The following is a 13,332-nucleotide window of genomic DNA, read 5'->3' as shown; positions in this document are numbered from 1 at the left end:
GTATCCTCAAAGGTCAGCTTTCACGAGATCGCATAATAGATACAGTCTCCCATAGGAAGGTAACAGATCCTCATCCCAATACACGCCATGGCTAGCCCACAAATGCAAAAAAAAAAAAATCAAGCAAACTTATATCAGACAACCTACAGGGCCTTAACTTACCTGTCAAACGGCGTAAAGCCTTTAACCATTTCCATACCGTGGGGGCTGAGATATTGTTACTCCAAGAAACCCACCTTTTGTCTTCGCACAAGTCCAGTTACATCCACAAACACTACCCAACCTTTTTTATAGCAAATGCACCAGATAAGACGAGGGAGTGCCTATCTGTGTTTCCAAGAGTTTAGCTTTCTCTCCTTCACAGATAATCAATGACTCTGTAGGCCTTTTTTTTGGTTAAGGAAGATTTGGAGGGCACCTTAGTGACATTTCTTACCTATTATGCTCTGAATAGGGATCAGTTTTCCTTTTTTTTTTTTTTTTTTAAATCTATTTTAACAACTGTCCCCCCTTTTTGATGGCGCACTAATAGTGGGTGGAAATTCCAATATCACCTTGGACTCATCTTTGGATAAAACACATCCTCCAGGATCCAAAATTTTGAAGCCCACAAAACTGGGTACTAAATTTGCGAAACTGTTGCATGACTATGATTTAGTGGATATTTGGTGGGAATTTAACGTGACAAAACGTGATTAAACTCACTACTCCCACTTGACGTATTCATGGATAGACCGTCTCCACCTCTGCCACATCCTTGCCTCTCTGTATATCTTCAAAGATCTTGAAGACCCCTTGGTCTGACCATTCCCCGGTAGTGGTCCTCCTCTCTTCCTTGCGCAGCCCCATAGGCTCCTGTACCTGGGCGTCTGAATAAATCCCACCTCAGCAACACGACTACTTGCCTTGATATCGAAATTGCTCTGAAAGATTATTATTCCCTGAACGATCCAGCACATACATCACCATTGTGCACATGGGCTGCTCACAACGCCACGATCAGGATTATTTTAATTCAGACAGCCACTAGGTACAAGAGACTTCCCTCTTCAAAGAGCACAAACGCAACCCCCAGTTAAACTTACATAGTGAGATCAAGGATGCTCGTTCAGAATTAAATGTCTGCATTACTAAAAAGGCGGAAAAACTATTGGGTTGGACACAGGCTAGGTTTTACTTCCAAGCAGACAAACCAGATAAACTTTTAGCTACAAGGTTGGTCCCCAGACGCCCCCCTCCTCACGTTCCCAAACTTAGGAAACCTGACGGTATCTATACCCAAAATCCTAAATTGGTAATACAGGTATTTCAGACATACTACGAGAATCTATTTGATGGTAGGTGTGTCGCTGACCAGCCAAACTTTGACGATTTTGTTGACCAGCTTCCCATTCCAACCCTAATTGACAAACAGAGACCTTTTAGAAAAAGAAATCACGGTGCAGGAGGTTTTGGGGGCCATTAAAACAGGCCCCTTTGGGCAAGGCACTGGGCCCGAATGGGTTTACAACCCTATACTACAAAAAATTTGATTCTTTACTGGCCCCCACTTTAACACAATGCTTTAAAGCCATTTAACAGGGTGATCCAATTGACGTAGACTCCAACTTAGCATTTATTACCCTCATTCCTAAACCCCAAAAAGACCATAGTGATGTAGCTAACTACCGTCCCATATCCTTAAATAACACCGATCTGAAATAAATTTACCAAAATTCTAGCAAACCGGCTGTCAATGTTTCTAGCTGGTTATATACACTCTGATCAGTTGGGCTTTCTGCCGCGTAAACTATCTTGGCGCTATTGCCAGATTCAGAGCAGCTGGGCTAACTGATTCAGATTACCTGTGGTACTACTCCTAGAATCTCCAGGTTCCTGCAAACCACTGCACATCCCTTGCCAATTAATCATTTTAGGAATGTCAAATTTGTTCAGTGGCATAAATAGCCTGTAAGAGACTTAGGCTGATTCACCAAAGGTAAATATACCGCGCACCTTAAGTGTATCACAAAACCAGAGAAAATTCCCAGCTCAACTCACCAACCAGTCTGCCTACAAACCAAATGAATCATCTGTCCAACAGTATGCATTAAACAGGGGTTTAGTTAGCACACATTGGCAGAGGCCATTTCTTTGTTGCAAGTGCACCACAAGCGCAGCCGCGCCAGACCCGAGAGGAATCTCTGCAATCGAGGGAATCTCTGCTGATTTCCATCATCCAATCACGTGCAAGCAAAATGCTGTATTATCATCCTTGCATGTTCCCCTCAAATCTAGAGCACTCGCAGCTCACAGACCATCTGGGTCCACAAATCAACAACCCCACCCCCCCCCCCCCCCTGTATCCAACAGGTCTCACCTCTTCACTAGATTCACTTTTATTAACCACTTAATGACAGGGCCTAGTTTTGACACTTGGTGTTTACAAGCTAAAATTCGTTTTTTTTGCTAGAAAACTACTTAGAACCCCCAAACATAACATTATATATTTTTTTTAGCAGAGACCCTAGAGAATAAAATGGAGATCGTTGCAATATTTTTTTAATCACACCGTATTTGCGCAGCGGTCTTCCAAACGCAATTTTTTGGGAAAAAAAATTCACTTTTGTGAATTAAAAAATAAGAAAACAGTAAAGTTAGCCCAATTTTTTTCCATACTGTGAAATACAATGTTAAGCCGAGTAAATGGATACCCAACATGTCATGCTTCAGAATTGCGCACGCTTGCGGAATGGCGACAAACTTTGGTGCTTAAAAATCCCATAGACGACACTTTAAAAATTTCTACAGGTTACCAGCTTAGAATTACAGAGGAGGTCTAGGGCTCAAATTATTGCTCTCGCTCTAAGGATCGCGGCGATACCTCACATGTGTGGTTTGAACACCGTTTACATATGTGGGCGGGGCTTCCATATGTGTTGGCTTCTGCGCGCGAGCTAACGGGGACAGTGCGCTTTAATTATTTTTTTTTCCTATTTATTTAAATGTATTCTTTTTTATTTTTACACAGTTTAAAAAAAAATAAAAAAAATGATTGATCATTTTTATTCCTATTACAAGGAATATAAACATTCCTTGTAATAGAAATAGGCATTACAGGACCTCTTTATTGTGAGATCTGGGGTCAAAAAGACCTCAGACCTCACAAGCACACTAAAAAAAAAAAAAAAGAATCAGCTCTTAAAGCCGGTTGCTAGGCAACGAAGTTTGACGTTGCTCCGGTCCTCGTTTTCCCCGCTGTCCGGTAAGCAGGGAAAAGGATGGGGACGTGGCGGGGGGGGGCACCTCTTCCACTGCACCATAAGGGTGATCCTGCAGGGAATCCGCCGCTGGGATCACCCGTACCTGAAAGCCAATCACCCGCCGTTTAAAAAAATACCAGAGTTATGGCAGCTATCTGCTGCCATAACCCCGGTATTTAGCATCAAAGGACCGACGTGAATCGATGGCGGGTGGTCGGTAAGTGGTTAATATACTACAATAGGGCTTATAGTGAGAGGCTAGCCACTTACTGTTCTAATACCCACAGCATCTACTGAGGTAAGAAGAAGCTGTGGACATTGGTTTAGCTGCAGATTCTGGACCATTTGTTCCCAGACCCAAGGGAAAGGATAGTAGCACCCTGGATTAAGGAAGGGAGTCCTATCTCAATGCCCATAAATCACCTGGCTGCTATTAGGGATTCTGCTGTTAAGATTCCAAATTCAAAGGGAAGTACTCACCGCTGTGGTCTTTTCCCCCCTCTTTGCCACAGGACTCACTTATCCATTCTCTGGATCACACGAACAAGGAGAACAGAGGCCAAAATCACCCCATTCCAAGTTGCTGACCCACCTGGAGAGCTGCCAGGTTAGGATGTTATGAACCTCCAGCACACACACACACACACACACACACACACACCTTACATGGGATCCAAACTTTTCAATGGAAGGGAGGGGGGAGCCAGGGCCATGAAAGCTAGTGGGTGGCTAGCAGACAGCCTTGCTCTTATGTTGTCCCCCTAGGGCACTCTGCTTTTTACTGAGCTCCCCTCAGGGAACACACGTACCAAGTCCCAACTTGCTCTTGCCTGCAGCCACTGGCAATGTCTTTCCCACCATCTGAGGTGGTTAGGCAGACATTCGCTCCGCTGCACTGATTGCTCACCCAGTAGCGAGCAGGTGCCTCCCTGAGCTCTGAACTCAACTGCCACGCGGGTCAGCATCTCCCCCAGCGCTTCCCCCTCTTTAGGGTCAAGTAGCCACCCTGCCGCTGACCATACCAGAGACTGGCATTAGGCTTGCCGCCTGCAGGAGACAGGAGGAGGCCGAGACTGTCGTGCGGTGTGTAGTAGCAACGGTTAACACTGCCCTTTGATCGGATCACTAGTACAATTTTGGGGTGATCTGTGAGAAGGACTCTGCCTGCAGGTTAGTTTGACCCTCCCCAGTTTTCTTATGCCTTCCTCAAAGTGGAACTATCCGACCCTCCCCAGTCTTCTGGTTAGATAAAAAAAAAAAAAAAAAAAAAAAAAAGCATGTTCCACTGTATAGGGAGAAAAACCATCAATACTGAGGACCAAGGGGAAGGCTGCTAAAGTTATTGTGTTTCCTGTAGGAAGGAGCCTCTCATTTCTAAGGTGTGCCATCCTGGCAGGTGAAGGGAGAAACAGCTTTACTTGACAAACTGCACCAGAATATGAATGGTAATAGCTGACTAATTTCTAAAGGCAACATGGACATCTATCAAAGACTTCCAGAGATAGGACCCAGCTGTAATCAGGTAGCAACTGACTCTGTACTGTCTTTAATCAACACTCAATAGTATAAGGGTGGACTTACATATTTATACATGCTTTGAAGAGAATCTAAATCGGTTTGAATTTTTTAAATCTTAGAAGCCAATCTCCATTAAAACATGCATTACCTCTTCAAATATATTTCCAGTTAAATCTTATACATCTTTATAAAGCACCTAATTCATCCAAGGATGGCAACAGATGAAGTTTTGAGCACTTGCTATCTAATAAATTCAGCTGAAGATCACTAGATCTGCTTAGTTTGGAGGTCGATAAAACCACTTCTTGCTGGAAAGTGACCTAAAAAAAAAAACTCTATGCAGAAAAACTGTGCCACTGTAAGGTTTAACATATTATGTATTACGTTTTCCGTGCCTAATTTGAACAGCTTGCAAGGATTCTGTAAGTGTCAACCAGGCTAATACAAAGCCACCAAGGAGCTACTTTATGATATGCCATATCTGCCTAATGGACAGGTAATAAACAATTTTCTTAAAGGACATGGAGGCTCATATTATGCTTAAGTTCTTTCTTTATTCCTCAGCAGCAAAGAAAGGATGCTGTAGATATTCAAAGAAAAAAAAAAAAAAAAACGCATGTACCCTAAAGGGTTATTCACATACAGTGGGTACGGAAAGTACACTCTGCCATAAAGCCCCGACTGGTGGAGGGCTGCAGTGATGGTTGACTTTCTACAACTTTCTCCCATCTCCTGACTGCATCTCTGGAGCTCAGCCACAGTGATCTTTGGGTTCTTCTTTACCTCTCTCACCAAGGCTCTTCTCCCCCGATAGCTCAGTTTGGCCGGACGGCCAGCTCTAGGAAGGGTTCTGGTCGTCCCAAACGTCTTCCATTTGAGGATTATGGAGGCCACTGTGCTCTTAGGAACCTTAAGTGCAGCAGAAATCTTTTTGTAACTTTCGCCAGATCTGTGCCTTGCCACAATTCTGTCTCTGAGCTCTTCAGGCAGTTCCTTTGACCTCATGATTCTCATTTGCTCTGACATGCATTGTGATCTGGAAGGTCTTATATAGACAGGTGTGTGGCTTTCCTAATTCCAATCAGTATAATCAAACACAGCTGGACTCAAATGAAGGTGTAGAACCATCTCAAGGATGATCAGAAGAAATGGAAAGCACCTGAGTTAAATATATGAGTGTCACAGCAAAGGGTCTGAATACTGAATACTGAAGGACCATATAATATTTCAGTTTTTCTTTTTTAATAAATCTGCAACAATGTCAACAATTCTGTGTTTTTCTGTCAGTATGGGGTGCTATGTGTACATTCATGAGGAAGAAGAATGAACCTAAATGATTTTAGCAAATGGCTGCAATTTAACAAAGAGTGAAAAATTTAAGGGGGTCTGAATACTTTCCGTACCCACTGTATAAACATGTTATCAAATGAGAGTCTTCCTAGCACAATAAAGCCCCATGTGACCTTAAGCCACTCCTTTTTCTTTGCTGCTGCCTCCTCAGCTAAGTACAATTTTCATATCTCTGTCTTAATTTGGACAATTTCTAATTACTGTACTTATTTCCAGTATTTTACTATTTTTTTTTTGCTTTTTTTTTTTTTACCCCATTTATTTTCTCCTGATAGGAGCATTGTTGCCCTTATAATCATCCCGCCCCCCTCCCCCGTCATCTAGTTGGTTTATTTTCTGACCGTTCTGTTTGCTTATTGTAACCTCAGGTCTGAGGCTCCTTTCTTTTCTACCAGGTACACCTCTTTCCCACGGTCCTGGCAACTCACAGCTTCGGTCGCGGCTGGCGCCACTCATGCATGCGTACATCGGGGTTGGCGGTTTTGCTGTACTTTTTTTTGAGCGGCCAATACCGCTTTTTGGGGGAGGGAATAAGCCGATTGGACAGCTGGGTAGCTTACCCGTGCTCTCCAGGGGTTCATTCCTGAGGGAACACTCGGTGAACTTTCTTGGTTTTATATTGTGCCTTACTTTATTACAAATCTGTACCTACTGCACTCCCCAGTTCTGTTACTGCGTAGGATCTCCCTATTCTGTGACCCTTATAGTGCCTGGCCCTCCTATAATATATTTTTTTCTGTCACACTGGTGGGAAGTAATTACTGTGCCATGCAGTCAAGTAAGAGGTGGAAGCTTCCTATACCGTCTCTTCCACCAGTGTCACTAAAAACCCTTACACCCCTAACGGTGTCCAGGCCACCCACATTAGATGAAGCGTCACAGAAGCAATTGAACTCAAAGCAATTCAAATTGAGGTTTCATTCACTCCCAGACGCTACAATGGCTCAGAGTGGTACCCTCAAGAACACGTGGCAAAATACAACCGCTGCTCGTATTAGGAAACCACTTGACAAAGTGGCATGGAACAAGCTCCGGGCAGAATGCCCACGCCCCACAATTCCTGATATGGCCTGCATTACCCCTAATGTGGACCCAAAAATCCCCCAATTTTTGGGCAAATCGGGTTGGAGGGCCAAAAAAGGCATGGATTTTTCCTTGCGGAACTGCTAGGATAAAACCCTAGAAGTCCTTGGACCGAGTGCAAAGATATTCGACATGGTCAAAACTGCATTGGCAGGTGGTACACCTGCAGATTTGTTAGCCATCAGTATTTGTCATCGATCAGTATGTTTGCTGGGCAACGTCATCACTTCATTAGCCAAAAGAAAGACGCAAGGCAATTCTAATAAAAATAGAGCCTAAGCTGGTAAACCTAGCTATCTCAGAGCCTGGGCCACAGGCAAAAGGCCTCCTGTTTGGAGATAACTTTATAAAAGAGTTGGGCATATATGTAGGTTCCTTTACAGCACTTGATAAGGCGCAAGCCAACATGAAACGAGTGTTCTCACAGAGAGTTTTTGGTGGGGCCGTCTGCCCGGCCGTTCATCCCAGGGTTCATACCGGGCTTCTCGAGGCTGCATCCACTCCAGATTTCCAGCGCCTGAGTCCAAGTCCGCCTCAGCATTCTTCCCAGTTTGGGGGCAGGCAGTCTTGTGGACCCAGAGGTTCTTCCTATGGTCGATGGCCTTATGGTAAGTTTCATTCCATACCACCTGTCCTCTATAATAATGGTGGGGGGCAGACTGTAATTTTGTTGATGCCTGGCGTAGGCTCACTTTAGATGCTCGGGTCCTCCACACTGTCCTGGGTTACGCTATACATTTTGTGCAACACCCTGTTTAAATGCAGATCCCCAACCGCATTGTGTTCTCCACACATGATCAGTACCTTGTGACAAAGGAAATAGTGCCCCCCCCCCCTCAGCCTCCAGGGGGGGCAATCTCAGCAATTCACCCCTAGCTCCAGGCTTCCTAAGCAACCTCTTCCTGGTTCCCCAAGAAAGGTGGAGGAGTTCGACCGGTCATCAACTTACAACCCCTACCAACCTTTGTCACATACCACCATTTCAAGATGGAAGGTATACACTCTCTTCGGGACCTTTTGCTCCCAGAGGACTGGATGGTCAAACTCGACCTGAAGGACGCATACCTCACCATTCCGATTGCCGAAGAATGGCAACAATTCCTACAATTGCAGTGGGAGGAAACCATGTTGCGGTTTGGTCTCTCTTCTGCACCTTGGTGCATCACAAAGCTCACAAATCCAGCGGTTGCCCTTCTACGCAGTAGAGGAGTATTTGGAAAATATCCTCATCATGGCACAGGATCCTCACCTGCTCTGCGAACACTTGTCTTGGATGAGGACTCTGCTGGGCAATCTTGGTTTCCTAATCAATTGGGCAAAGTCGGTCACCGAACCCTCTCGATCAATAGAGTTTCTAAGATTTACCATAGATTCTGTTGGCGGAGCACTCCTACTACGAACATCCAAAGTCAAGTCTATCAAAAAGGCAATCCGCTGGACGTTAGTACGTCCTGTCCTTACCCTGAGGCAGCTTGCCAGGATTATAAGCCTTCTCTCAGCATCGATCCAAGCCATATTTGCCGGCCCGCTCCCCTACAGAGCACTTCAACGTCTGAAGGCCAAGTAGTTTCACTTGGGTCACTCTTAGTTCCTCTCTACAAAAAACTACTCACCGAGGCATGGAACAGGCGAGCGATCTTTAGGACCACCCCGGAATTCGTAGTGGAATCAGATGCAAGTATGCTCGGCTGGGGCATGCGCTGCGAGACTACCTCCACCGGGGGGAAAATAGTCCCTGGAGGAACATTGCCTCAAACTGTTAGCAGGCTGGTGTGCCCTACGGAACCTGTTAGGTGCATCGACCAACTGCTCCATCCTGTTACGCATGGACAATGTATCAAAGTCAACAGTCTTAACAGATCTAGCAAAGGAATTCTGCCTGGATCCCAATATTTCAGTAAAGAGGGAGTACATGCCGGGGATGTCCAACGTAGTGGCGGATTGGAATTCCATACACCTACGAGCCGCCAGCGATTGGAGACTGAACCCTTCCATCTTCAGCCGTTTACAGTCAATTTGGGGCCCCTTATATATCGACCTGTTTGCATCGTGCTTGAACTCCCAACTACCAAAGTACTTAAGCTGGAGGACAGATCCAGAGGCCCTAGCGGCAGATGCTTTTCTTCACCCATGGCCGACTCGCCATTACGTCTTTCCCTCTTTCGCTCTCATTGCTCGGATCTATTACAACTCAGGCATTACCGGACCTCCTTGATCCTCACATCTCCTTTCTAAAAGGACTCAAACATGGTTTCATACACTCATGGAAATGTCCATATACTTCCCGAGGTTACTACCGGTATTCTCTGACCTTACTGGACCCCAGTGGGAACTTACACCCCTTCTACTCCAGGGACATCTGAAGCTATTGGCATGGCTTCGCTCGGAGAACTCGGTTTCATCCCAAATGTTCCACAAGCATCTCTGGACCTTCTGGTAGGAGCTTGAGCTTCAGGAACAAGAAAATCCTACCTACATGCCTGGAACTCTTGGACTGGTTGGTGCATGGAACAACACGTGGATCCCATAGCTGCACATGAGTCATGTTTTGAGGTTCCTTACTTTATTTTTTGACCATGGCCTAGCCTATTGTACAATAAATTTATCTAGATCAGCTATCTCGACAGCTCACCAAGGCTGGACTGGACTTGATGCAGGTAAACATCCATTGGTGTGTCGACTCCTGCGTGGCATCAGATTTGCACGTCCACCACGTCCTATATATTCCTCCCTATGTGATGTTGGCCTCGTTCTCCGACTTTCTGAAAATTGGCCAAAGAATGAGGACCTTTCGATCAAGCAACTCACTGCTAAACTGGTTTTGCTGTTTTGCCTAATCTCTTGTAAACATATCTCCGATGTTCGTGCACTGGACCTTACAGCACGCTTATTTACACCAGAGGGCGTTTCCTTCGTTATATCGAGATGTACGAAGACATCCATTACCTCGGTTTTTTATCCAGCTTTTTCACACAACATTAACCTATGTCCAGTGGCCTGTCTCAAGGAATATGAAGCAAGGACCTCTTCAGTTCGAGATCCAGGTATCCAGATTTGTTTCTAGCGATTCTACATCTACATCATCCGGTTTACAGTTACCTTATCTCGTTGGGTTAAATGGATCATGGCGTCAGCGGACATCAACACTTCCACATACGCAGCACATTCTGCTAGGGGTTGTATGGCATTCAAAGCTTTCTCCTGGGGATGCAAACTGGAAGACCTCCTCTAGCTGCTGATTGGTCCCATAAATCTACGTTTCGGGAATTTTATTTTCGCCCAGTTTCATATATTTCCACTACGGTGGTCGCACAGCTTTGAACTAGCATAATATGAGCCTCCGTGTCCTTTAATAAAATTACTAGATTTTACTAATTTCATGACAAAGTCATGATTTTATTAAGGACACAGAGGCGAGTATTATCCCACCTGATCCAGGTATGTTGCGCCCTCCCTATGGGTATATTTTCATGTAATGGGTGTACAGTCCTCATGGCAATGTTGTTCATTCACCTTGTTGATTATTACTGTTGATATTATTGATGGTTTGTCTAAAAGGACATATTATCATGATTACTAACACACTGTGGATGTGGAATTTATTATCCAGGAACATATTTACCACTTATTTTCTCTGTCTCTTACAGCCTCCTAATTGGGTTTCACACTGGTCCATGTTGGTCCATACCAAGTTCAAGCAGATGATTGCCAGTTTCTTCGGAAGTTCCATTGTGTTTTCCTGGAGTCACTGCTCTACACATCTAATTGGTCATATGTTCTTCAGTCTATTAGGATGTTCGTCGGCACCATCAAGAAAGAGGAGTGGCTTAAGGTCACATGGGGCTTTATTGTGCTAGGAATACTCTCATTGGATAACATGTTATATGTGGCTAACCCTTTAGGGTACATGCGGTTTTGTTTTTTTCCTTTGAATGTCTACAGTTTCCATTATTTGCTTCTGAGGAATAAAGAAATAGTTTAAGCAAAGCATAATACTCACCTCCGTGTCCTTAATAAAATCATGACTTTACGTCATGAAATTAGTAAAATCTGATAATTCCCTTCACTTCTTAAACTAAGCACATACGGCAAATGACTGTTTATAAATGTAAACATTATCATCCCCACCTCCAGTCTCTGTGTCTGGTCTTTACCGAGCAAGTCCCGTACTTCCTCATTATAAATCTCCAAATAAGACACTCTGACCAAAAACCTACAACATACAAGAGAAGAGAAAGAAATTCATAACATACGTGAAGTGGACAAATTATACAACCAAACAAATTAAATGAATAAAAAAAAATACACTGCAAATATGAACACAAAATGGACCAGGTTATAAATGAACACCTTGAAGTATACAGTATGCTACAAAACAGCAAGAATATAAGGACTTCTATAGTTAATGGGAGTGACCCATCAAAGATGTAACATCTTGGGGCCGTAAAATGGAAAGCATACCTTGTGTCTCCCTCTGCTTTAGCAATATGACCAAATACATGAGCAAATGAATTAGGGATGATTCCTCTGAGCTCCGGAACAGCTCGAACACCTTCCATGGTAAATGTTTTACCAGTGCCTGTCTGTCCATATGCAAATATAGTACCTAGAGGACAAAAAAAAAAAAAAAGTTTTATTAGTCACCACAGGAGGTCATTGAACTAAGGGCCCCCACAAAAACTAAATGAACAAAGCTACTACTACTTTGGGGAAAAACAAAAAGGTTAGATCACCTGAGGGCTTTTGCACATGGGCACAATTGTCCATACAGCATAAACACACTACATATTTTGGAGCCAGGGATGTGCTGCTGCATACAGCGACCTATAAAACACAAATGGGTAAAGGCGCCTGTATGCTACTTGCGTCAAGTGACACGTTCGCAGACAGAGGAGATAATTTATTAAAACTGAAGAGTGCAAAATCTGGTGCAGCTCTGCATAGAAACCAATCAGCTTCCAATTTTTTTTTGTCAAAGCTTAACCACTTCTGGACCGGAAGGATTTGCCCCCTTAATGACCAGGCCATTTTTTGCGATTCGGCACTGCGTTACTTTAACGGACAATTGCGCAGTCGTGCGATGCTGAACCTAAATAAAACTGATGTCCTTTTTTTCCCACAAATAGACCTTTCTTTTGGTGGTATTTGATCACCTGTGCTATTTTTATTTTTGCACTATAAACAAAAAAAGAGAAACGATTCTGAAAAAAAAAATATATATATATTTTCACATTCTGCTATACAACATTCCCCCCAAAAAAATTAAAAATCTATTTTGTTCATCCTTTTATGCCAATATTTGTATTCTGCTACATATTTTTGGTCAAAAAAATATCCCAATAAGCGTATTTTAATTGGTTTGCGCAAAAGTTATTGCGTCTACAAACTCGGGGGAAGATTTATATCATTTATATTTATTTTTTTTACTAGTAATGGCGGTGAATTAGTGACATCACTACAGTAATCAGTGCTACAAATATGCACTGTTACTGTATTGACACTGGCAGGGAAGGGGTTAACCCAGGGGTGATCAAAGGGTTAAGTGTGAGGCTAGGGGGGTGTTTTCTAACTGTATGGAGGAGGGACTTGTGAAATGAACACAGAGATCTGTGATCCTATATAGGAGGATCACAGGCGCTCTGATCAATTCAGAGAGAACAACGGTCTGCTGTGTTTACAACAGCAGACAATCGTTCTCTCTCAGCGGCGAGCGGGTGCTCGGCGGGAATCACAGCCACCAGCCCCATGGATCGGCATCCCCACTGCTTAGCGGGGTTGGGCACGCACTGCTGCTGCACGCTCGCCCCCAGGAGCTCTCCCTTGAACCGACATACCCATACATCGGTTCGCTCAGCTGAAACAGCCTGCCACAGTATATGTGTGGTGGGCGCCTGGCAAGTGGTTAATTAAATTACCCGAAGTTAGAAGCCGATTAACTACCATGCATAGCTGCACCAGATTTTGCACTCTACAGTTTTAGTAAATCAACCCCATACTATCTCCAGCGCAAGAAGTGAACACTTGGGACATTATATCTGTGTGCATGCCCCACTTTATGCAAGCCTTTACCAATTCATGTCAATGAGAGGCTGTACACAGCACCAAGACATCCCGGGCACCAAAATACACCAGTGTGGTT

At 44.0% G+C, this 13,332-nt stretch overlaps 1 protein-coding gene and 1 pseudogene across 3 annotated transcripts in view; one reads left to right on the top strand and one right to left on the bottom strand.

Moving 5' to 3' along the window:
- The window catches only part of KIF3A (kinesin family member 3A), a 237,622-nt gene that overhangs the window by 186,272 nt on the left and 38,018 nt on the right, over positions 1-13,332 (bottom strand). For both annotated transcript variants that reach the window (XM_082254247.1, XM_082254248.1), the window contains exons 3-4: positions 11,655-11,799; positions 11,322-11,406 (exon numbers count right to left, since the gene is read on the bottom strand). In XM_082254247.1, coding sequence (XP_082110373.1) covers positions 11,322-11,406; positions 11,655-11,799 — 230 coding nt within the window. The remainder of the gene's footprint in view (positions 1-11,321; positions 11,407-11,654; positions 11,800-13,332) is intronic.
- LOC309554596 lies at positions 3,446-10,514 on the top strand (annotated as a pseudogene). Its single transcript has 5 exons — positions 3,446-3,459; positions 7,042-7,801; positions 9,821-10,053; positions 10,157-10,237; positions 10,368-10,514. The product of its transcript is annotated as an uncharacterized misc_RNA (transcript).

This window comes from Pelophylax lessonae (genome assembly GCF_965119305.1).
Source record: "Pelophylax lessonae genome assembly, chromosome: 4".
NCBI classification, from domain to species: Eukaryota; Metazoa; Chordata; class Amphibia; order Anura; family Ranidae; genus Pelophylax; species Pelophylax lessonae.
This window is presented reverse-complemented; position numbering and strand designations above follow the sequence as displayed.